Source organism: Apostichopus japonicus, chromosome 23 (genome assembly GCF_037975245.1).
Source record: "Apostichopus japonicus isolate 1M-3 chromosome 23, ASM3797524v1, whole genome shotgun sequence".
Lineage (NCBI taxonomy): Eukaryota > Metazoa > Echinodermata > Holothuroidea > Aspidochirotida > Stichopodidae > Apostichopus > Apostichopus japonicus.
The window spans coordinates 2,487,789-2,512,604 of record NC_092583.1 but is presented as its reverse complement, the minus strand read 5'-3'; the positions used below and the strand labels follow the sequence as shown (position 1 = coordinate 2,512,604).

At 36.1% G+C, this 24,816-nt stretch overlaps 1 protein-coding gene across 6 annotated transcripts in view; it reads left to right on the top strand.

The window, feature by feature from the left end:
• LOC139964936 (alsin-like) overlaps positions 1-24,816 on the top strand; it is a 49,218-nt gene that overhangs the window by 5,429 nt on the left and 18,973 nt on the right. For 3 of the 6 annotated variants that reach the window (XM_071967027.1, XM_071967023.1, XM_071967024.1), the window contains 13 exons: positions 6,069-6,237; positions 8,010-8,122; positions 9,289-9,451; positions 11,236-11,407; positions 13,788-14,043; positions 14,656-14,818; positions 15,783-15,914; positions 16,993-17,121; positions 17,622-17,666; positions 18,144-18,164; positions 23,118-23,188; positions 23,738-24,001; positions 24,647-24,712. In XM_071967027.1, coding sequence (XP_071823128.1) covers positions 6,069-6,237; positions 8,010-8,122; positions 9,289-9,451; positions 11,236-11,407; positions 13,788-14,043; positions 14,656-14,818; positions 15,783-15,914; positions 16,993-17,121; positions 17,622-17,666; positions 18,144-18,164; positions 23,118-23,188; positions 23,738-24,001; positions 24,647-24,712 — 1,764 coding nt within the window. The remainder of the gene's footprint in view (positions 1-6,068; positions 6,238-8,009; positions 8,123-9,288; positions 9,452-11,235; positions 11,408-13,787; positions 14,044-14,655; positions 14,819-15,782; positions 15,915-16,992; positions 17,122-17,621; positions 17,667-18,143; positions 18,165-23,117; positions 23,189-23,737; positions 24,002-24,646; positions 24,713-24,816) is intronic. The other 3 variants (XM_071967028.1, XM_071967026.1, XM_071967029.1) reach the window with 3 other exon arrangements.

The following is a 24,816-nucleotide window of genomic DNA, read 5'->3' as shown; positions in this document are numbered from 1 at the left end:
GGAATAAAATTTGCTAGTGATGAAGTAATGGCTGGGAATACCTATGACAGTCTTGAAGTGCTTTAAACACACTATCTACTGTATCTACGACTGAAGTCTGTTATGATTTTATTTTATTTTATTCAGCAAATTATTCTTCATCTACATAAAAAAAATTGCACATATAGAGAAACATTTAAAATACAAGAATTAAATATACTTAAATGCATCAAAAAGAAAATAACATGCCGAGGATAACCTTAAAAGCTTATTTCCAAAGGTGTCCTTATAACCTTAAATATACATAAGATAAGAAATTTACTATTAAAACATGTAAAACATGCAATCAAACACTGTAAAAAATAAAAAGCAAGAAAGATATTTACAAGCTAGACATTCATATGATTTAAAAGGTAGGCTTTGGCATCTTTTTTAAAATTGTATTTCAGCAGGATGGATTTTATGTTTTCAGGTAGCCTGTTCCAGTTTTTAATTGCATTGTAATGAAAAGACCCAGCACTGTGCGTTTTAATTTTGGGAAGTTGAAAATTAAAAGTACATACTCTAATAAAACTCTCCCTCATATAAACTGGAGAGGTACCATGGAAAACAATATACTCACACAGTCACACTGTACATTAGTGATCAATATTAAGAATGCACTGTTTGCTAACTGAAGACTTAAAATGTACTATACTGTATGCTAGTGATTCTGTGTGGTGTTCAGGAATGAACAGTATGTTAGTTTACCAAGTATGCTTAATGTTGCATATTATACACATTGGCAAATATTGTTTAGTTTCAATCTATATTTCACTCTATAATTTAATGTAATTTCCACTCTTTAGTTTTAATATATTTTTCCCTCTTTAGGTTTAATCTATTAACTCTATGGGTTTAATCAATTTTTCACTCTTTAAGATTAATCAATTTGTTAACTCTATAGTTTTAATCTACTTAACATGATAGTTTTAATCGATTTTTCACTCTATAGTTTTAATCTAGTTTTCACTCTATAGTTTTAATCTAGTTTTCACTCTATAGGTTTAAACTATTTTCACTCTATAGTTTTAAGCTACCATTCACTCTATAGTTTTAATCTAGTTTTCACTCTATAATTTTAATCTATTTTTTCACTCTATAGTTTTAATCTACTTTACATGATAGTTTTAATCTATTTTTCACTCTATAATTTTAATCTAGTTTTCATTTTATAGGTTTAATCTATTTTTCACTCAATAGTATTAATCTAATTTCACACTATAGTTTTAATATGAAGTTGTTGATAAATACCAAATACCAGACCTATTCATTTACTGTGGTGCTTCCAAACGTGAAGCAGAAAATTTGATGTGCAGCAGTATTAGATATTGCAAATTTTCTTTAGGGTCATGCATCCACAGTATTACATGAGACCTGCTTACTCCAAGTTCACTACTTGGTACACAAAATGGATCAACATTAGATGTTGATATCTTGAAATTGGCACAAAGTGTACCATGACTCATATATGTAACGGTCGTATTTTACATCTCCAGTAGTGTTTTCTTATTCATCTTATTTCTGTTGTTGCAGACAAAGTAAATGCCAAATCATTAAATCCTGTTAAATCTTGTTAATTTCTACACTCATTGAAGTAAAATTTCAGTACTTACTAGTTACTAAAGAAATGTCCAACAGCATGATCAGGCCTAGAATTTTACAAGTTTTAACTACTTGCTAAAATAAACCCAGTGCTTTAATAAATCTAGCTGACTAAAGTCAAGTTTGTCACTGGCAATTTCATAAATTACTGTACAACATAGGTGAGAATATATTGTTAATTAAGTTGCTGATAATATCTAGTAATATGTACAGGGCTTATGTTGGACACAGATATCAAGCAGATTCGGTGACTGATGTAACCTGTTAACTGACTTACCATGTGTTCATAGTTCTTGATGTCTACTGGTTGGGGTACCAGTGCCTTTTGTTCCTCTTCTGGCAAATGGCAAACTTCACTGGCAATAAATATAGCCAGTAAATAGCCCGAATTTCTAGGTGGCCTGTAACTGTAGATAGGAAGAATTAACATTTAAAGTTTTGTTTATTCAAGTATTTATAGCATGCTGTTGTAAAGGTTACCCAGACCCTCAACTTGATGAAATATCATCATGAAAGTCATCTATGTTTGTTGTTTGATTATTACGAGATGGTTTACACCTAGCAACTGCTGTGTAGTTTAAACAGAGAGAAAGATAGATGGAGGGAGCCTACTCAGCCTAGTGTTATAGGTTTCCATGTTCACAGGTATAGTTTCAGTGCCCAAGATTTTTCGACGGAACCACACAGTTTTATTAAGTGATTCAAATAGCATGCTCATACGACACGTTGATACTCATATGGAATATATCCACACAGCTTGACGCCTGTAACGGTGTCAAAAGATACTTTGCAGACGTCACAGCTCACTAAGGAGCATCTGAGAACCAAAACAGTGATTAGGATGTAAAGAATGCATATGTCATCTGGTTTGTCGTCATATGTGGCTTAATTATCGCTCCTTCACCAGGATTATCAACTTAGCATGTTAGTATACTCAGATGTGCAGTAGTAGCCTACAGTGAATCAATTATGCTACATCTATTTGTCATGCTATGTGGGTAGAAGGGATATCCAGAAATCTAATAATTGAGGAATTATCTTGTAGACCCCTGGTACAATTATAATAATAATAATAATATTAATAATAATAATAATAAATGAGACTTATATAGCGTCAAATCAGTAGACAAAAGTCACTGCTCAAGGCGCTTTACAAAGAAAGCAACCTAATTTACAAAAGAACAAGTGAAGAGATGGGTATACAAATTTCTTTTACTTGGTGACCCCAGTTTTCTCCTTCCCCGCCTTGGTGACCCTCCAGCAGGCGGGAGTGTTTGTGAGCCACCTTTGAGAAATATTTATATGATTAAGGATGCTTTCTGCAAAAATTTTATTTTGCAAGTTTTTGAAGTAATTTATGTTCCAAGACTTTTTTCCCCATAAATATAGACAATTTCTTTTCTCTTCTGATGTTTTTGGAGACCCTCAAGTTTCTTTCATTTGGGTGACCCTAAAAAGGATTGGGGCCGAGACCCGCACTTTGAGTACTAGGGTTTTAGACTTTCAAAGTTTCCTGAAGTTGCCCTGTATAAGGAAAGTTGCTACTGATTTCATATGTCTGGTGTCTTACAGCTCGGTAAAGGTTACACTTTCAGATCGTTATATATATGAAGTAATATGTTAACAGCGAAATAAGACTTGTCTGACTTATTAAGTATCGGTGATCTAATCGCAGACATTAATAGAATGTCTCTGAGGTCACTTAATCACTTAAGGGTTGGTGTAAAATACAATCTTCATGATTGTTTCAAAAGCTACTACTCCTGAATAAGTATTTCCTACATCTGCTGTTTGGTTGAATGTGTAAAGTTTGAAATTATGTGTTTAAGATTTTCAGAGGTGTGAGATGTGATGATGAATTCAGGCGTCATTCTTCAAGTTTATATTGCAAGTCAGAAATATGCCATGTGTTTGAGATGCCACATTTCAGGTGCCACATTGCACTTGCCTTTTTTCAGTTCAGGAGGAGACTCATAGAGTACACACTTACATTTTGTTTTGGTACTTTTAATAAAAAAAAATAGTTGGTTTTGTTGTTGTTCTTGGGTCTACATCTTCATCTTCTTGTTTACATCTTGTTTACAAGTTGTTGTTTACAAACCTCGGCAAATGTCTATCATCCAAAAAGTTCCAACTTCATACAAGTATTAATCTCTGCTTGTGAGTACTACTTCTAGAGTGAGTATACATCATGAGATGTCTTAGATTCATCACTGTGTGATACAGGTATATGGATGCTGCTAGGAATGTTTACATAATAAAAACCGGTAATAATATGCCAATAATGTGTGTGTCTGCTGTCTCCAGCTGACATTTTAGCTGTTGGCTCAGTTCCCTCCCTAGGTTTCTTCATCCGCAGTCATAAATCTCCCTGTCTACATTAAGATGTTTTGCAAAACAACGTAGTCAAAATTTATGGAGCTTTCAAAATGACAAAGATCATGGGTAGGACATTTTTCTCCACTGGTTAAAGTAAAATGCTTTTCATAGTTTTTCGAAATTTTTGGTTATAAAAGGGATGGTTATTATTTATAACCTTATCAAATGGATACAATTATTTTGTTTGCCATGCATATGGTTTGTGTAGCATCTTTCCAAAACAGTTTTACATTTTATCTAGGCCTTGGAATGGCAGAAACAAAATAGAAATAACCCTAGGTATAGATGGAACAACCTAGTGAGGGGATGGAAGAAAAAAAATGAAATAATAAAAAAATATGAAAAAGAAAAAAAAATGGTATTGAGATTCTACCTGGTGTTTTAGTTCTAGGCTGTAGTGAACCATAACCTTTCTCATAAATATAAAAGATATTTGATAAAAACAAATGTATGAGAAGTTAATATTTACACAAAATTAATCAAAGGTCTTACATGGCAAAATTATCAGTATATAATAAACATATATAAAACATATTTAAAACACATGATTAACACATAATCAACACATATTTTGGTCACTCAACTGTGCCAACTTCTTGGCTCTTAGAGAATTGATCTATACTCAAATGTACTCTGTAGTATGACTTGTGTTTATCCGTTGAAGTGTAACACCGTAGTGCTTCAAACTGTCATCGTGGCTAACCCACATTACTTCACCCCGTTCATCTGACAAACGTCTGTAGACGTGTTATGAAGTCTGACTACTTCGTCAGTGATGAGTAATAACAGCGTGCCCTAATTAGGTATGCGCAGTTCCTAAAAAAAGAGTGCTTCAGTTTGGTTTATGACATTTAAAGTCAGGTTGCAAGTGTGCTGTGTTATGAGACAGTATTCCGTTATGCTTATTTTGTCTTTGGAAATCTTGTGTATTTGTAATCTTGTTAGAAATGAGATTTTCAGTCGTATTGTAAAGTTATTGGTGATTTTTACATACATAAAACATAAAGAGACTTTTTTCATTCATGCTAACTTGTTCATCAATTTATTTTAGGAGTACAGTAGTTTAGTAGTACAGTTTAGTAGTATATACAGTAGTAGTACAGTAGTGATTTTTTTATTTCATTTTTTTTATTGATTGATTTTATTGATTTCAATATTTTTACTGGGAAATCTGGTATGATGAATTAGCTTCATGAGGATTCTTTTAGAAAAAGTTATCTATTTGACAATTGAAATGTTGTAATAATACTAAATTTTGCTTATTATGGCACACAAACACATTGACCAAAGCTTCCAGTTCCCCCTTCCATCTCTCATCAGCTTGTTACTTATTACTCACTGCTCAGTGCTGAACAACTTATATATATACATTGTTATTAAGAATAAATTCTGCTGCAGTATATAAAGATATATAAATATATATATATATATGTATGTATATAATTGAAATTGTGGTGAGTTGGAAAATCCAGAACAGTGGAAAAACTTCCAGCCTCCACCGGGATTCAAACCCGGGCCTCTCGCTTTATATGCGGATACCCTAACCACTAGGCTATGGACCCTGATTGTATGTCGAGAGGTTCAAAACCGGTCTTAATTCCACTGTTGGCGTTTGTCACCTGTATCGAACAATACTAGTTCTGTTTTGGTGACATATTTGCCTATCTCTACAGATCAAACATGATGATTACCAAATCGAAATCATTTGTGATTCCTAAAGCTGTACCTTGCATGAGATACTTTGAACAGGCTTTGTTAAATGAAGTATATATATTTCTGTATACAACGAAATCCACTTTCATTTGGCAAGTTAAACATTTTTGAGGCTTGCTAAAATGCCAGCTTTGTGTTTGCTATTCCAATGTTCAAGATGCTACAGTAGCAACTATGGCACAGTAACAAGCTATTTGGATGCTGATTGATATCGTGACACTGGAATATGTCAGAATATTTATATGTGTGTAGGATTTTAACATTGTGACGTAACACATGTTGTAACAGATTGTCATGTAGTACTCATCATTAAAACAATTTTTATGTCTTTTTTGCCTTCTATTATTTGCCAGACCCCATCCAGTTATCATTAAGCAGTTGAGTGCCAAAGGTATTGTAAACATTTACGCTGGCGTCACACATTGTATAGCAGTCGCAAGCAGTGGTCTAGCGTTCTCTTGGGGAGCTAGTTCTGATGGTCAGCTTGGCCATACTGGTCAACTCGTACCGAAGAAAGTCAAGGTAATTACAATTAATGCCACACTGAAGGGAATAACTGTCAATAACATATGGTTATATAACAAATGAGACAATATTTCCATATGTATATTTTCTTGTATGTTTCATTACAACTTTCTTTGCTCCTCTCTAACCTGTCTCCAAAGTACATTTTCACTTTCCCATCTACTTGTTAAAGCTACATGTCTGGAAACATTTTAGCACTGCGCCCTCTCTCTCTTCCTAATTCCGGGGCTCCGCCCACTTTTTCCCCCCGAATCAACCATTCCAAAGTGGAGCTACATGATTATTTGCGGGGTTTTCATCCAACAGTTTCTTTTACATGATTATTTGAGTGATTTCCATCCAACCGTTTCTATCACATGATTATTTGAGTGATTTTCATCCAACAGATTCTATCACTCTCTTACACTTTAGTGATCATTGTTTGGATATTTTTTTTAATTTTTATTACTTTTGCTTGATTCCTGTACCTTCAACATTCCATAAAACTCATAATTCTGTTTTAAATAATAACATGGTAGGTAAATTCAATGCTTAGTTGAAAGAAAGCTGTCTATGGATATCAAATAACATACAGTATATTAATTACTTCTCTTGTTAGCATGATAGAACAGGCAGTTACATGAACTGCTAGTTCGATCTGTAATACAATGATGTACCATACTGTACATATATGCTGCTAATACTGCAATTACTGTATGTATTGTGACTACTAGGGATATCCTTCATATATTACCGCTTGTCAACTGATATCGGCTGACCTGTACCGAAAGTAAAACGTGTTAATACTCACATTCTAAAATGATTTCAAATCAACCCAAATATAGTTCATGCTGATAATGTCTTGTTAGTTTCGAGCCCACAGTTCCTGTTATCATAGATGCAGGAAAGGGAAAAGGGATCTTAATTTACATTTCCCAGATAATACTGCTTGGAATAGAAACTTGGAATAGAAAGTTGCTACTAAAAATACAGTACTGTACTATATATGTCTCTTAAATGCCCTGTAGGCTTTGCCTTTGGTGGGTTGAGTGGAATTACTATATATGTCCTCCGATTTCCCTGTACATTTCTTCCTTTTGGTTGCCCGAAAGGGAAAACTATGGAATCACTCTTCCCGACCTTGCAAAATTGTGAGGGGACAGCAGATTGCAAAGTTGGCAATGACTATAACACGGATCACAAAGTCCTTAATTACTAAATTACGGTTAGTTTGTCTAACAGGGCAGCATACAGAAATGTTGTACTCAAAGCCAAAGCCAATGTGAATTAATCAGGTGACACATCGGGGGGTCTATGCCTGCTAAGTTCTTCAATACTGCCCTCATTACTTTTCAGGAAAAATTGCATACTTTAGTTTTGATTTGTAACTGATCAGAGCATGTACTGTAGGTGGACTTAAAACAATGCAAAAACTGGATATTTTTGACAGATTTGTAGTGAACGTTTAACAGAAATGTTTATGACTACTCCAATGTGTGCAATGGTAGGCAAATTATCTTTTAACCATTCTGATTTAAAATTAGATTGGGCTTTTCTTAACTTTAAAATCTGGTACCCATGTTCATGTAGACCCTTCAAAGTCATAGTTTTACCAGAAAGGCAAAGGGAAAGACCCCTCAGTTTAGACCCCTCCCCCAGGTTGTGACAACTTCTCCTCCTCCTCTCCTCGGATAAAATTAGGTAACTCTTTACTCTAGTGTAACAAGTGACAATGTAACAAGCTAATTAGTTTCATGAAGGTAATAACGATGTCTCTAATTACCTTTCAGATGCCCGGAAGTACCCTAATATGGGGAGCTGCTCTTGGTAGTAACCACTCCCTTCTACTCACAGACGGACCAAGTTTTCAACCTGATGTCTACTACCTTGGGAAACAACCAAGGTAGGTTTCATACCGACTGTTATGATTTCATTATTATTATTATTATTATTTTCCCTAAGTTGTCTTATAACCGATGTACTATTTGTATCTCACAACTTCACTAAAGCCTGCTTTATAATTTAGTTTTGATCTATGCTGATACAACTTTGTGAGCAAAGTATTTAAATGAAAATGGAACTTCAGTTTGTTAAGTCATCCTGTGTGGTAAAAGCTGTTGTATTGTAAACATGTAGTTTGAGATGAACATTCAGTTTCATAGTTTACCAAATTGGTGACATTTTTTCCCCCTTTCTGTGTAACCAAGAACATTTCGAACAAGGATAATAATTGTAGAAGTGAAAAAAAAGTGTAACACTGTTGCAGGGAATGTGCCCACGCTGGGAGGCACCTAGTGGCCCAGCCCAGCACTCAAAATTACCACCCAGCACTGTCTTAAAAAATTGTGAATCCTGCCCAGCACTATTTTCATCTAGAAACCCAACATTCCTAACAATATATTCAATATAAATTGGGCCTAGCCTATGCCAAAATCATACAGACTAATAATGCATCAGTTATGCATGCGGGAAACATTACTTACGGCTCTCAATCGGTCCCTTGTAAAATCTCTTTGAAACAAACTAATATGTAATATATTTCACTATAATATAATATTGTAATATATTTTCCAAAAAAAAATTAAACAATTTAAATTGTTAGCAAAACTAGTACTTGTGTATGTGCTTAAAAAGCTACACAAAAGCCAGCATTTGGCATCTGAGCACCTTCAAAAATCAAAGGGGGAGGGGACACCCCCTCCCCTTAGACCCTCCCCCAGGACGGCGATCAGTATACCCGGCACTCAGGACATCCTGGGCACATCCCTGCTGTTGCATAAGAAAATTAGTCAAACCTGGGATGCTGAGGGGGCTGCAGCCAGGCTGCATAGGACATTAATCTTTTGAAGTCTGCAGCTTCACACAATTGGTACAGCTGGTCTGCAGAAATAACCTATTGTTTAATATTGATTCATCCTTGCTGCAGCTGCTGCAGCTTTTCCTTTTTGACACTGTACCTTAATTTTTGGTAATTAATTACCATAATTACCATTAATTACCCTACTGCGCAGAGTCATACCCTCCGGTTAGTATTGTTTCATAATACAGCTGTATGTTTCCATTCCCTAGTCTGCAAGAATTACGAAATGAAGGCTTAGCCCCTGAAAGCCCTCTCAAAGAGGCAAAAGACTCTACCCCAAAGAAGCGGCCTACATCTGCCATCTCAAAATCACCGACAGTGAAGTATGCTGCCAGAGCTAAACAACCAGAGAAGATGATGTTCATGAGAAAGGTAAGTTTCGGTTCCCAGTGTGAGTATGCTTTGCAGGATAATCAATACATAGTTCTGATATAGTAGGAGAGAGGTAAGTTTTGGTTCCAAGTGGCAGTATGCTTTGCAGGGTAATCAATACATAGAAGTGATATATTATGAGAAAGGTAAGTATTGGTTGCCAGTGTGAGTATACTTTGCTGGGTAATCAATACATAGTTGTGATATAGTAGGAGAAAGGTAAGTTTTGGTTCCTAGTAACAGTATGCTTTTCTAGGTAATCAATACATAGTTGTGATATAGTAGGAAAAAGGTAAGTATTGGTTGCCAGTGTGAGTATACTTTGCAGGGTAATCAATACATAGTTGTGATATAGTAGGAGAAAGATAAGTTTCGGTTCCCAGTATGAGTATACCTTGCTGGGTAATCAATACATAGTTGTGATATAGTAGGAGAAAGGTTAGTTTTGGTTCCCAGTGTGAGTATGCTTTGCTGGGTAATCAATACATAGTTGTGATATAGTAGGAGAAAGGTAAGTATTGGTTCCCAGTGTGAGTATTCTTTGCTGGGTAATCAATACATAGTTGTGATATAGTAGGAGAAAGGTAAGTATTGGTTCCCAGTGTGAGTATTCTTTGCAGGGTAATCAATACATAGTTGTGATATAGTAGGAGAAAGGTTAGTTTTGGTTCCCAGTTTGAGTATGCTTTGCTGGGTAATCAATACATAGTTGTGATATAGTAGGAGAAAGGTAAGTTTTGGTTCCTAGTAACAGTATGCTTTTCTAGGTAATCAATACATAGTTGTGATATAGTAGGAAAAAGGTAAGTATTGGTTGCCAGTGTGAGTATACTTTGCAGGGTAATCAATACATAGTTGTGATATAGTAGGAGAAAGATAAGTTTCGGTTCCCAGTATGAGTATACCTTGCTGGGTAATCAATACATAGTTGTGATATAGTAGGAGAAAGGTTAGTTTTGGTTCCCAGTGTGAGTATGCTTTGCTGGGTAATCAATACATAGTTGTGATATAGTAGGAGAAAGGTAAGTATTGGTTCCCAGTGTGAGTATTCTTTGCTGGGTAATCAATACATAGTTGTGATATAGTAGGAGAAAGGTAAGTATTGGTTCCCAGTGTGAGTATTCTTTGCAGGGTAATCAATACATAGTTGTGATATAGTAGGAGAAAGGTTAGTTTTGGTTCCCAGTTTGAGTATGCTTTGCTGGGTAATCAATACATAGTTGTGATATAGTAGGAGAAAGGTAAGTTTCGGTTCCCAGTATGAGTATACCTTGCTGGGTAATCAATACATAGTTGTGATATAGTAGGAGAAAGGTTAGTTTTGGTTCCCAGTGTGAGTATGCTTTGCTGGGTAATCAATACATAATTGTGATATAGTAGGAGTAAGGTAAGTATTGGTTCCCAGTGTGAGTATGCTTTGCTGGGTAATCAATACATAGTTGTGATATAGTAGGAGCATTGTTTGCCTGGGTAATGCATAGGCATGCCTGTAAGTACTATAAGTAATTGGCTATCAATCAGTTTGGTTTGCCACTTAGCCTGGCAGATTTTATACAGTATGAGAACAGTGAGCTGGTTTGATCAAAGTATTTTGAATTTTTATGATGTTGATAAATGTAAATCTGAGGTGTGTTACCTTTAATTGTTAGATTTGTTTGCTACAAGCACTGTTATCCAAAGCTGATGTACTCTACATAGTGTTATAAGAATCAATACTATTATTTAATTGCCATGGAAGAAAGTGTGTCTGTCATTAAAACATGTCTTGCTTTCTATGTCTTCAGTGTGGATGGATGCAGCGTCTTTCAGCCAGAGGAGATGTATGTGCTTGCATCTCTGATAAGAATAATTCCGGCTACATCTCCATCTTGAGCGAGCTCAGCGCTACCGAAAGATTACTCTATTATCAGTTGTCGATGGTGAAGACATCTATATGGAAATCTCTCCAAAGTACAGGTTAGTAACATATTCATACTGTAATAACACACTAGTGGCTCTCTCTTTGTACTCAGCTGGTTATTCATGTATATACACCATTCTCATCGTTGGCGCTGTTATTTGCCAATTTAAGAATTCTCTGTGTGACATTTATCATTATCAAGTTGGTATTTTATATTAAATGGATGTGGCTCCATTCCAAATTCAATCAATTTTTATTATTTTTATTTTTGACGTGTGACACACATTTATTGTAATCGTTCCAGCAACACACTTTCTATACCCTCCTATAGACTAACTCCTTCCAGCACAAGATATGTTATACATGTTATACTGGATCAAAACTCTGGAACTCTCTTCCTAGTCACATTAAGTGTCGTAATTCTTTTGTTCGTTCAAGAAAACCTTTACATACTACTAAATTAATAATTATTTATAATTTGCAGGTTGCTATCTTGTTTTCTCTTCTCTCTTTCTCTCTCTCTATTGTTTTGTTTATGTTTTCTTCAAGTTCTTGATTTTATGATATTGTATCTTCAACTTACCTATTAAAGGGAGGGCTGAAATTCATTTGAGCTTCTTTTGAGTTCCTCCTAAGTCTAATTTCTATATTGCACTATTGGAATATTCTTTATATTACTGGGTTTGACTTAGATCAACTTCAAACTTAGAAAACTCAACTTCTCATTTCATAACTGAAATGAAATAAATACAACCATAGCGCATCATCCGACAATATTATTTGATTACAAGAGTATTTCCTCTGGTTCAAACTTTTTGCATTTTTGAGAATTCTGCAAACTTTCGATCATTGTTTATGGAGCAGTAATAACCATTAGGCCTCACTTTCATTTGTCTTTGATATTTCCTTTAAAAGAGAAGAGCATAAACTGTAACTAAAATATAAAAGGAAGCTTGATTCAAAGGAAAACCCTCTTTCGATTGCCATTAGAGTACCCTAATTGCAATCTTACAAAAAGAAAGTAAGAAAGTAAGAAGGTAGAAGAACGGAAGTACATAGACAGCAAAGATGACCTCAAAGAGGCAGGACAGTACATACCCCTTACACCTGTCCACCTGCCCTGTACCCCCCCCCCCACCCTGTAGTCCTTAACAATGAAATAAAAGAAGAGGTTACATCTTGACGTGATCAACTTATGCTGAAGTATGTAAGGTATCGTTGCCGTAGTGATATATGACAGCGCCCTCTTTATAAACCCTGGAGGATCCATTACAATCTTACTAAGTCAACGTGTCAAATAGAAAAGCTGCAGCAAGCTGCAATAACCTCTGCAGCAAAGCTGAATCAATGTTAAAGGAAAGAGAGTATTGAATGCATATTGTGTGCACCAAAGAGTAGTGATATATGACAGCGCCCTCTGTATAAACGCTGGAGAGATCCATTACAATCTTACTAAGTCAACATGTCAAATAGAAAAGCTGCAGAAGCTGCAATAACCTCTGCAGCAAAGCTGAATTAATTTTAAAGGATAGAGAGTATTAAATGCATTTGCACCAAAGAGTAGTGATAGATGACAGCGCCCTCTGTATAAACGCTGGAGAGTTCCATTACAATCTTACTAAGTCAACGTGTCAAATAGAAAAGCTGCAGCAGCTGCAATAACCTCTGCAGCAAAGCTGAATCAATATTAAAGGATAGAGAGTATTAAATGCATTTGCACCAAAGAGTAGTGATAGATGACAGCGCCCTCTGTATAAACGCTGGAGAGATCCATTACAGTCTTACTAAGTCAACGTGTCAAATAGAAAAGCTGCAGCAAGCTGCAATAACCTCTGCAGCAAAGCTGAATCAATGTTAAAGGAAAGAGAGTATTGAATGCATATTGTGTGCACCAAAGAGTAGTGATATATGACAGCGCCCTCTGTATAAACGCTGGAGAGATCCATTACAATCTTACTAAGTCAACATGTCAAATAGAAAAGCTGCAGCAGCTGCAATAACCTCTGCAGCAAAGCTGAATTAATTTTAAAGGATAGAGAGTATTAAATGCATTTGCACCAAAGAGTAGTGATAGATGACAGCGCCCTCTGTATAAACGCTGGAGAGTTCCATTACAATCTTACTAAGTCAACGTGTCAAATAGAAAAGCTGCAGCAGCTGCAATAACCTCTGCAGCAAAGCTGAATCAATATTCAAGGATAGAGAGTATTAAATGCATTTGCACCAAAGAGTAGTGGTAGATGACAGCGCCCTCTGTATAAACGCTGGAGAGATCCATTACAATCTTACTAAGTCAATGTGTCAAATAGAAAAGATTTCATCCCATGCAGCCTGGCTGCAGGATGTTGCAGCCTCCCTCCCACCCCCCTCCCCCTCCTCCTGAATAATATGAATCTAACTCAATACTGTGTACTGCTTTATATTTCCCTATCACAGATATGCTGAAACTGTTGGAGAATTCTATCTACCTCCATGCACTCCGTCAGTTACTGGATCTGTTCACCATAGTATCAAACGCTGTCGGTGTCAATTCCATTCATCTGACCAGGATCGTTCAGAGAACCCAGTACTTTGGAGATTTGGCTCTGCTGAGCAAGGCAAAAGAGATTACGGGATTGTTTGAACTGTATGCCAAAGCCCTCTGCGATTTCATAACTCTCTCAGGATTCAAACACATCGGAAAAATCGCAAGGTAAGGTGATGTTCAAATTATCGTCAAAGAGAAATTCTACCATGGTTTAGAGTATAAAATTGAATGTTAGGAGTTAAACTTTAATCTGTTATCTGATTTTATATTTGTTTCTTAACATTTATACCAATAGCAAACAGTCTTCTTGATTGAGAAGGTGAAGTTGGGAGGGAAAAGGGGGGGGGGAGAGTAGCAAAGCGGAGCAGGTAAATATGGGGTATTGGGCATCTTCATTCTCTTACAAATGTTTGACATCATTTAGATGTACAAAGAGCACTACATTCAAAGTTTATTTTCTAAAAATTTGCCTTGTGGAGTGGTCTGACTTGCAAATAATCCCCTTACTCAAGTTTAGATGCAATACTGATGACTGTTTGGGACAAAATTGTTCATATCGCACCTAAACATTAATTCAGGCAAAATTTTGTAATAAATGTCGAAATAGATTTTTTTGTAAGTCTCACAAAGAGTTCTGTATCACATCCATTTGCTAACGGAGTTGACTGAAGTGTTACTGATAGCATTGAGAGTCAGAATGTTGTACTTGTTGCTATGGGGCTAGATTAATTACGTAGTCCTGGCATTCCAGCTTCTCTTTCCATCTATCCTTGCCAGGGAGATTCTCCAGAAACACGATAATACTTTCATGGAATTGCTCGGCAAAGAAGAAAAGCTGACCGATTTTGGTCCAGGTTTGAGACGATTATTCCAGCTTCCCATTGACAGGGTTAAGTCTTATGCTTACCTGCTAGGAAAGCTTCAGGGATACTTTCCAGAGGTAAGAGAAATTGACCTGTATGTACCATTGTATGAACACATAGGTACATCACAGTGACCTGTAGGTACCATGGTATGAACAGATAGGTAGATCACAGGGACCGGTAGGTACCATGATGTGAACAGATAGGTACACCACAGTGACCTGTAGGAACATGGTGTGAACAGATAGGTACATCACAGCGACCTGTGGGTACCATGGTGTGAACAGATAGGTACATCACAGTGACCTGTGGGTACCATAATGTGAACAGATAGGTACATCACAGTGACCTGTGGGTACCATAATGTGAACAGATAGGTACATCACAGTGACCGGTAGGTACCATGGTGTGAACAGATAGGTACACCACAGTGACCTGTAGGAACATGGTGTGTACAGATATGTACATCACAGTGACCTGTAGGTACAATGGTGTGAGTAGATAGGTTCATCACAGTGACCTGTGGGTACCATGATGTGAACAGAAAGGTACATCACAGTGTCATGTAGGTACCATGGTACGAACAGATAGGTACATCACAGTGACCTGTAGGTACAATGGTGTGAGTAGATAGGTTCATCACAGTGACCTGTGGGTACGAGCGGTGTGAACAGATACAGATAGGTATACCGCAGGGTCCCACAGTGTGAACTAATAGAGAGTTCACATCAGAAAGTTCAGGTACTTCCAGAGTATGGCAGTGTAACATTGTTGTACACTTTATATACCAAGCTATTTTTGCAATTTGAGGGATATTAACAATGAAAGATGTTTTTCTTGTTACTTATAGCCCTCTTATTTCTGATCATTTAGAGTGTAATCATAAAAGTTATTCCCGTTGTGGTTGAAGGTAGAAAAAGTAGAAAAAGTTTAAGATGAAACCACTATAAATTTCAGAATGTTACAGGTAACCTTTGGGTGGTAGATGTACGGGTACTCAGCTAGGATAATATTTCTTTCATGATCTTTGTTTCCTTCAAGGAGGCGCATGAACGTCAAATGCTGAAGGAGAGCAGTTTATCGTGGGAGAAACTGCAAGCCACAATTGACTCTTGTATGGCAGATGCGGAAGACACCAAAGCATTCTGGGATTCTTGCCCCAATAAGCTGGCAGTAAGTATGGAGAGTGTTAAGAGTATCTTTAGATTAATAAGCAATCGGAAATTCCTCTTTGAAGTTTTGTGGTCTGTGCATTATTTGTGTTGTTAGTTTTGTATCAGATGTTACATACATAAGTGGTTCAGAACTGTAAGCAACCTGGGCTACAATTTTGAAATTGTCTGTCCAACGCTTCAATAATTTCCATTTTTTTGTAGTGACCTAACTGATGGGAAGGATTTGATAGGGTTAAGCAAGCCGCACCAAGGAAATTTTTTAAGAATTTTTTCTGGTTGTGCGGCGGACAAACAGGCCATACATTTTGTTTGCCCGAACAGCAACTTTGGTCGTCTGAAAAATAACAATGACCGATGTGTACACTGTTGGAGAGATTTGTACACTGTAGGAGAGATGTGTACACTGTAGAAGAGATGTGTACATTGTAGGAGAGATGTGTTCACTGTAGGAGAGATGTGTACACTGTAGGAGAGATGTGTACATTGTAGGGGAGATGTGTAGGTTGGTGAATAGCACACAAGCTTTGGTGTTTTATTTTATCATTTTACCAATTTGGAATATTTTAGTTTGCAATGCAATCTGAATTTTGGTGTAAACGACTGGTGTTCCTCTGGACAATTTCCCACAGCTGATTTTGGATGTCCCAACAGAAATTTGGTCATCTTGGATGAATGGGCTACCATTAAAAAATTTGCCCTGCTCACACTGTCCGACTCATTGCCACCCCCATTGTAACATTGTGTATAGTCGAGCAGTGTGTGCACAATTACCACTACTACCGATGAAGACTTAGCTAGTTTGTAATTGGTGGCAGCATGCAAAATTAAATTGAACCTCTAAAGTTTCTCCCACTGGCACTCGGGATTGTGGGGCATTTCATGACTACAGCAGCGTAGTATCAATTAAAGCAACCAATCATGAGGAAGTAATATATCATGAGACCTAACTGAACAAAGGACATTAACAGAAAACAAACACTTGCATCAATTAAAAACTATGTTTTCTTTCATTAAAATAGACTAAAAAAGAAATAGAAATTGAAGAAGTAAACAATTAATTGGAAATTTTTCGTCAGGAATCTTTGAAGAGACCAGATAGAAGGATAATCCGAGACAGCAGAAAGAAGCCATTACAGTTGGTCAATGCAGGACGCCTTTCCTCAAACTGGTTTCTGTTGTTCAACGATGTCATCGTCCATGCCCAGGTGAGTCATCTCAATTTTGCATATTTTTGAGGTGATATCTTCTGGGAAGAATTCTTTGTTTTTATGTTGCGATAGTAAGCGATGATTCTGCAGTTTGTGGAGTAGATTTAGTTTTATTATCATTTTCGTGTATCACGTGGCGCCACCCATTATTGGGATCTGTAATGAGGCTTACTGCTATGTTGGTTGTTGAGTGACTGCGTGCTGTATGAGTTACCTCACATGTTTTGTCCATTTCTTATAGTTTCATACCAGCAATGTTAAAGTAACTAGTCATGAATTGAGTGGGACTGTAAAAACGGTTACCTCATAATGGGAGAGAGGTTTAATAAGGTCATACTAGTTGAGTGAGTGTGATAATGTTTCATGCTATCTACTAAAGAATGGTGATTGAGTATTGCTGAGATGCTACGTGTAAGCCCCCCCCCCCCCCCTCCCATCTAAAATACTAATATTTCTTTTGTTTTGCCATTAATTGATAATTTTACTTTGTTCTTGAGGGTGAACCAATTGATGCCAAAGGAGTTACTAAAAGTTCACCGAAGGTAATATTCATATCTGTGGTCCTCTTTGGTTTGTCGTCTGATATGTCATTTACAGTCGGAATGGTGTGAAAGTTTCATTCTTTTATCTGCCAGTCTTTTACTGCCTCTGTTTACCTCGCTATTTCCATCAACGTTGCCGTCAATGTTTCCCTATAATTGGAAGGTTGTGGTGTTATTGATATACGACGGGGAAAATTCTTCTCGATGAGAGCATTTTTTATAAACTAATCTCTTTAATCGTTCTGCTGCCCGAAAAGCTTGCGATGAAAAGCAATAACAAAGAAGACAATTTTCATATAAATTTGCTTCTTCTGGGGCTTGGTTTCCTCTTCATGGAAATGATTCACAAAGTTGAAATTTAGTTTCTTAATGCTGACATTTGCATATATGAAAAGTATTTAAAATATATAAATAATACTTTTTTCCGAAAAATTCCAGGCCACTTAATGGGTTTTTTTCCCGTTATTTTTGTTTTAGCCCTCAGCTGGAAGCCAAATAGTTAGTATCAATTTTAGTTTATATGTTCTGTTTTTTGCATTTCTTTTCAGTTTTGCATCTCTTTTTTTGCCTTTAATGCTGTTCTATAATTTTGCTTGAATTCGTATCTTCTACAAACCTGCTTCTTGTTGTGTGAATGTTGTACTTAGTGTATATAGTTTACTAGTATAAATGTAGTATGCTACTGGATGCAGGAAACTAATATTTAATAATAATAATAACTAGGTACGTAGATATGCATAAGGGTTCAATGTTAGGATACATCTTGAAATGTAAGTTGAAAACCTGACAGGAATTTGTCTGTTTTGGCTGAAATAACTTCAAGGGATAGTCAGAATATTTGGTGTAGTTGCATTAAGGTTTTCTCTAACCTGAAATCAGTTTCAATTTATAGTAATGTGTCATTTTCCCAGCATCTCACTGAATAAGTTTGCAATCCTTCAGTCATAATTTTTTATAGATTTCACAGCATTGATGTGTATGTTAACTCCCAATACAGCCTCACTGAAGGCTTTTGCTTAAATATTGCACATGTACACAGTACATTCCAGTGTTCTACGTGACGAAATAGGAATGTTCGTGAGAACTGCCTTTTTGTTATTTACAACCAAAGTGGCCATTTGGTACTGAGTGCAAATCGGCTATGTTTAAATAGCAAATTTATATGTGAAATTAGTTACGGAAGATGTATAGAAATGCTTAGTGACAGGACCGATTTTTTGTTTAACGGAAAACACAATTTCTGTAAATGTCAAACGGTACCTTTCGTTCTACACTGCATACCACATGCCCTACTAACATTGCGGAATAATTTTGTCAAGGAAGTCCTATAACTGTATCATCTTAGTATTTTGTTACTCTTCATCATCCCCCACCCCACCCCCTCCCTTTTTTGTGGCTTGTTTTTTTGTCTTTTGTATCATACACATTTTTTTACATGTTCTTGCGGTAATTTCCAAAGGTTCATCCGATCATGTGACAATGAGCTGGGCTCCACTGTTGGAGTTGAATATATTGAGTCAAGTTGGAAAGACCAGAATAACTAATATTTAGAATAATAATCCAGAGTTAGTTTTCCAATATAGTATTTATTTAACCTCTGGACCTGTGAAGAGCTTTGAAATTGCTTCCACAAATCTCCCATCATGTTATCAAAGCAGTTAAATGAGAGGTGTTTGATTTCTTTCAGTATTTAGTGAGAATATATACAACAATATGTCATATTCCATAGGTTCGATTCATTCCAGACTTGATGGCAAAAGGGTAAAATCAAGAAAAACAAGAAAGACCTTTCTAGTTCAGGTCAACAACAGTGGGCTTGTTTTCTTTGACTATTTCTTCCTTTCTTAAAAGACATCTTTCGTACAGTCTTTTTCTTATTTATATCTCCCACAATCTAAATAAACTGCAAAAGAAGGGACTGTTTATATCAGACTTGTTTTAAATGACAGGAGTACAAGTAGAATTTCCCTTTTATATTGAGTCCAATTTATACAAGTAAAAGGCTCTAAGAATACATGTAGGTATACAAAGCACTAGTTTGAGTACATAATTTTGTACTAGTTTCAATGCTTCTATTTAAAATGCTTCAAGTCCAGTACGGGTACAAATCCAAAAGGCTGACTACAAATAAAGTTAACAAGAACATGAGTATGAATACATACTCACTACAAATCACAGGAGTACAAATCACTAGTACAAGTTCATAATTTTGTACATAGTTCCAATGCTTCTATTCAAAATGCTTCAAGTATAAGTACAGGTACAAATCTGAAAAGGCTGAGTACAAAGTATAGCTAACTGTGCTAGAACTGTGAAGGAAATCACATCCTTTGTACATTCATTTCCTGTATGTAAGATTAAAATATATATCACAATTTACCAGCCAAACGTAGAACTAGTAGTTTAGTTAATTTTTAACTTGTTTAACCTTCTTCAGTATTTTTCGTTCTTGCATATATTCTACTTTGAATGTGACTTCTCCATCAGCATGGTCTTTCCTCTTTGGTTTTCGTGTTTGCCTTTCGAAAGTCATAACATGAATATGCAATCTTTTTTTTCTCTGATATTTATCACCGGATAGAGCAGGGTTTCATCTCTACATGTAGATCTACTTCTTCAATATAATAACTCTTGCTAAAGTTAAACAATTTGATTGAGAATGATAATTTGTAAGTTTAATCTTTCATGCAGTTTACTGTTTTTTATCTGTTTTTTATCTATTTCACCCGATATTAAAACTCCTTTGCTATATAGTAATAGTTTGTTTAAGTTCCAGAATAATCCTAAAACATGCAAAACAAACTTGGTTTTCTGACAAGGCCGACAATTTGAACTATCCGGATTTGATAAATAGAATGTGTAAAACGTTTCGATCCTAGCAGGATCTTCTTCAAAGGCTTGATAAATAGAAGAACAACTAGTTCATGTTATAGTCTAATTCTGGCTAACTTTTGCAACTGGCAACATTGGAATACCCTTGTGAAAGTCCATTCCTTAATTTGAAACATATTCGCATCATCTTTAATAGGAAAAAATTGTATTTTAGTAGCCCCAGCAATTTCTGAACTGCCAAACTAGATATTACTCATGACCTAAACTGCTGGTAATATTTGAAGATGTTGTCTTTTTATGGCTTATTGCAAATACCAGATAATGGAAAACTATAAATATTCTGGGTTTCCTATTCTTAACTAACCTCTCTCATTCATTTTTAGAACTAGAACTTTTATTCCATAATAAGGTTGATAGGTTTTTAAAGTTTTGACATTCTGTTTGTTCCTAATAACACTACATAGAAACTACTCAAATTTGGGACGGTTTTGACAAATTTAGTAATTTCATTTTAAGGGATTGCTACACCATACGATTAGCACTCCAAACATTCATTCCTAATAGTTCTTTTTCTTCCAGTAAAATATAACACTGATTTGCAGTGTAACAAGAAATACGGAAAAATCTGCCAAATGATCAATAGAAGAGAAGTTTAGTTGTACTTTGTAGAAGTGCAGTGATTGTTATGTGTTAGTTGTGCACTCAGTGTATCTATAAAGCAATCACCATAGTAACCATATAGCACACTAACTTCATCCATTGGTACATGGTAAATGTATTTATCATCGGTTGAGCTATTAATAACTAATTTAATTTATTCCCTCCCTGCTTATAAACAATCATACATTTTGGATTTTCCAAGGGTATACAGAGAAAAACTACTGCAGTATTAAGAACCAGAGACAATTTATGTTTATGTGATTTGTAGCACTAACACCGTAAGCACAAGACTTACACAGTGAGCGTATACACATATATGTTAGTGTTTACACGGGTCCAAAAATCGGGAACCGGGTACCCGAGAGCCGTTACCCGTTGGGTATCCGGGTACCCGGAAAAAATTGTTTACCCTCGTGTATCACGATTTTCAAGAAATTACATATTGGATGCTATAATAAATGAATTATATTCTCTACTGACAATGTTTTCATGTTCAAAAACGTATGTGTAAGGTAAGGTATAAAACCTTCCTTAATAATTTCTATTTGCTTTTTTCTGTCATAAACTTGTTAATTACTTAATATAATTAACATTACTACTAATTAGTAGTAGTGTTGTTAACATCGTACTGCCGCCGCTGCTTATGCTTGCTCTCCACGTCTATTGGATCAGACCATAAAATATCCCTTTAGTTCAGTTGTTACTACTACTATCTATTATGCAGGCCCAGGGTTCGCATTAGCCGCGAGATTATGCGATTCGCGCAATTTGATCGCATTTGGAATACACGATTAGTAAAAAGCCACTTGCGATTATTATTTTTTAGTTATCCCGTCTATAATCCATAAACATGTCGTAAAATTCCTTGTCAGCCTTTCCTTCTATGAAATAAACGATTGAATAAATAATAATTTCTTCCACATGGTAGCCTAACACCACACTAAGTCAATGGAAAATCTGCCTAACCGTAGGTTTGCAAATTTTTTTTTTTTTTAAATCACACTTTGCGTAGGATTCAGGTAATAAATTAGGAACCGGGTAGTATTGCGTCAGGCGAGTACCCGGGTACCCGGATAACCCGTGCAAACACTAATATATGTGCCACGATAAACTATACCGCACAGTGTTAACTGCATAAGCTGCACAAGTGCACATGTAGATTAGTAATTACCTTTTATCAACTGGATGTTTGGCCATGCAAGTACAGTACAATCCCAGCACGAAATGTATTATCTGTGTATTAGTTTCAGGAGAGATTTTTAACTCCTCAATGATTTTGGAATTTTCTTCAAAAGTAAACATCAACCATTAGCCTAGACCTGCAACATTTTCATTACAAATCATACCTACATTTGGCTGATGTGGCTGGTTTTATTAATCTGACTTTTGAGACAGAGTTGCATTGTCACTATCTGTTTCGGATATTTTACCACTTCATTGAATTTAAAAGAAATATGATCTAAATATGTTTGTTTGCATAATTTAGAGAGTGTTGTCTGACAAGAATAATCCGATTGGTTCAGTAGATATCAAATGAAACCCTTGCATTTATAGATTAGCCAACAAGTTTGTTGAAATGGGTTAGTTTGGGGGAGGGGAGGATTTGATAGGGTGAACCACATTGGTGATATGAAATCTGTATTCTGTATTCCAAAGCATTTACAATGTCAATTGTAAAATGTGTGATATATATGATGTTAGTAATTTTGTTCATGTGGCCGACATATGAACACAGGAATACAGGAAAAAGTGATCGGCTCTGAAATGCATGAAACATGATACAGTGTGTCTTTACTGAAGAGTATACTTATAGGAGCATTGGCAGATTTTGTAGAATAAAAAGATGGATTTGTGTGTACAATCCCTCTAGTTTACCCGGTAAATAATGCATGCTATGAACTTAAGTGCCTGAATTGACATTTTATTTCTCTTTGTTTTATTTTTCTTTGTCTCGCCCAGTTCACCACTCATCACGTGTACAACCTGTCTCTGGTCTGGGCCGAACCGATACCTGACACTGACCAGGTCAAGTAAGTAACATCACCACTTCTGCCTATAGCAAAAATGGTGCTGCATGGAGGGAAAATTTGGGGGAGGGGTATGGGGGTGATGAGGGGGGGAGAGACAAAGAAATTAGATAAATTGGAATTTGTTTGGACTAACTAATTAGGGGATAGGGTGATTTGAAACATCAGGAAGAGAGCACTAGGGTCTAATATGAAGCAAGCACATGTTTAGAGTAGCCGTGGCAAATATCAGTGAAGTGCTATATGAGATGACCAGATATAAACTGTATATGAATGTTAAGTTCTACTTGTAATGTTATGCTACACGGAAAGCTTCAAAAACAGATCCCGCTTCCTTTAAAATTAATTTTATTTCCCTTAAGGAAATCCAGTCTATGAACAGAAAAGCTCTCTACTGATATGCGTGGGCTTGGTCAAACTCGATTTTAGGTGTTAAACGGCAAGAAATAATGTCATGAAAATAGGTGTTACATTATATGTAATGAAAGCAGGGGTTACTTGTTAATGTAATGAAAAACAGTTGTTATTTTATAATGTTTCTTTTTTTCAAAGGAATGCTTTGCAGCTGACTATGCCCGAGAAGACGCTCTCCCTTCAAACAAACTCACAAACAGCTAAGGCAGAGTGGCTGTGGACTATTAACCAAACGATTGACGTATTGTTGACCTCCGGTAAAGAGCAGAAAGAGATCAAGTCACCCAACGGTCGAGTGCCTCCTAAGCTAGCCCGTCCAGGGAAGCATACCTTTGCCAGCCATCCCCAGGGGAAAGACGCTACCTACGAGGGAATGTGGCTGACAGGGAAACCGCATGGAAAGTATGACCTGCAAACATTAATATGCACCAGGTTTTTTCTCCCAGTTTTCCAGTGTTGACTTCCTGAGTTTAAACATAAATGTCTGTCTGTGTGTCTGACTGTCTGTCTGTCTGACTGACTGACTGTCCATTAAAGATGATTGCAAGGTGACTGCTTTCAAGTCCATTGCAGATCTTTGTTTACCAGACTTGGTTAATTTGTAAGATATATAAGGGAGGGGGAGGTGGGTCGATAATTTCATCAGCAAAATGTAGGTCAAAGCTCATTTGTCATCTTGGGAAGTTTAACTGTGAAATCATGCAAAAGTCTACTCCTTCCAGGGTTTATGTTTGATTTTCATCAAACTTGATCATAATTATCAGGAGATACTGGGTTGAAGTAGTTATACTTTATTTTAAGGTCTAAAGAAAAAGTTACATAAAAGCCTACCCCTTCCAGGGTTTATGTTTATGATCGTTTTTAGGTTTTCAATCTTCAATTTTAAGATATTTGGATTCATCAAAGATATAGGTGGTTTTCCAATAATTTGCTCTCATGTGGTTTCATTGGGAGAGATTTGACTGCTTATTTGTAAAAGCAATCTCATATTAAATATGTTTACCCTTTGGCTGTTATCATATTATATCTCTATATCTTCTTTAATAGTGGCACTTTAACCTGGCCAGATAGGAGGAAGTATTCTGGTAATTTTACCAATGGATTGCAAAATGGGTAAGTTCTAAAGTACTCTTTACATTATCTGTTTATTATTTGCCTCACCGTAACTTAAGAAAGCATTGACCAAACAACTATGCTTAAAGTTGTCCTTGTGATTT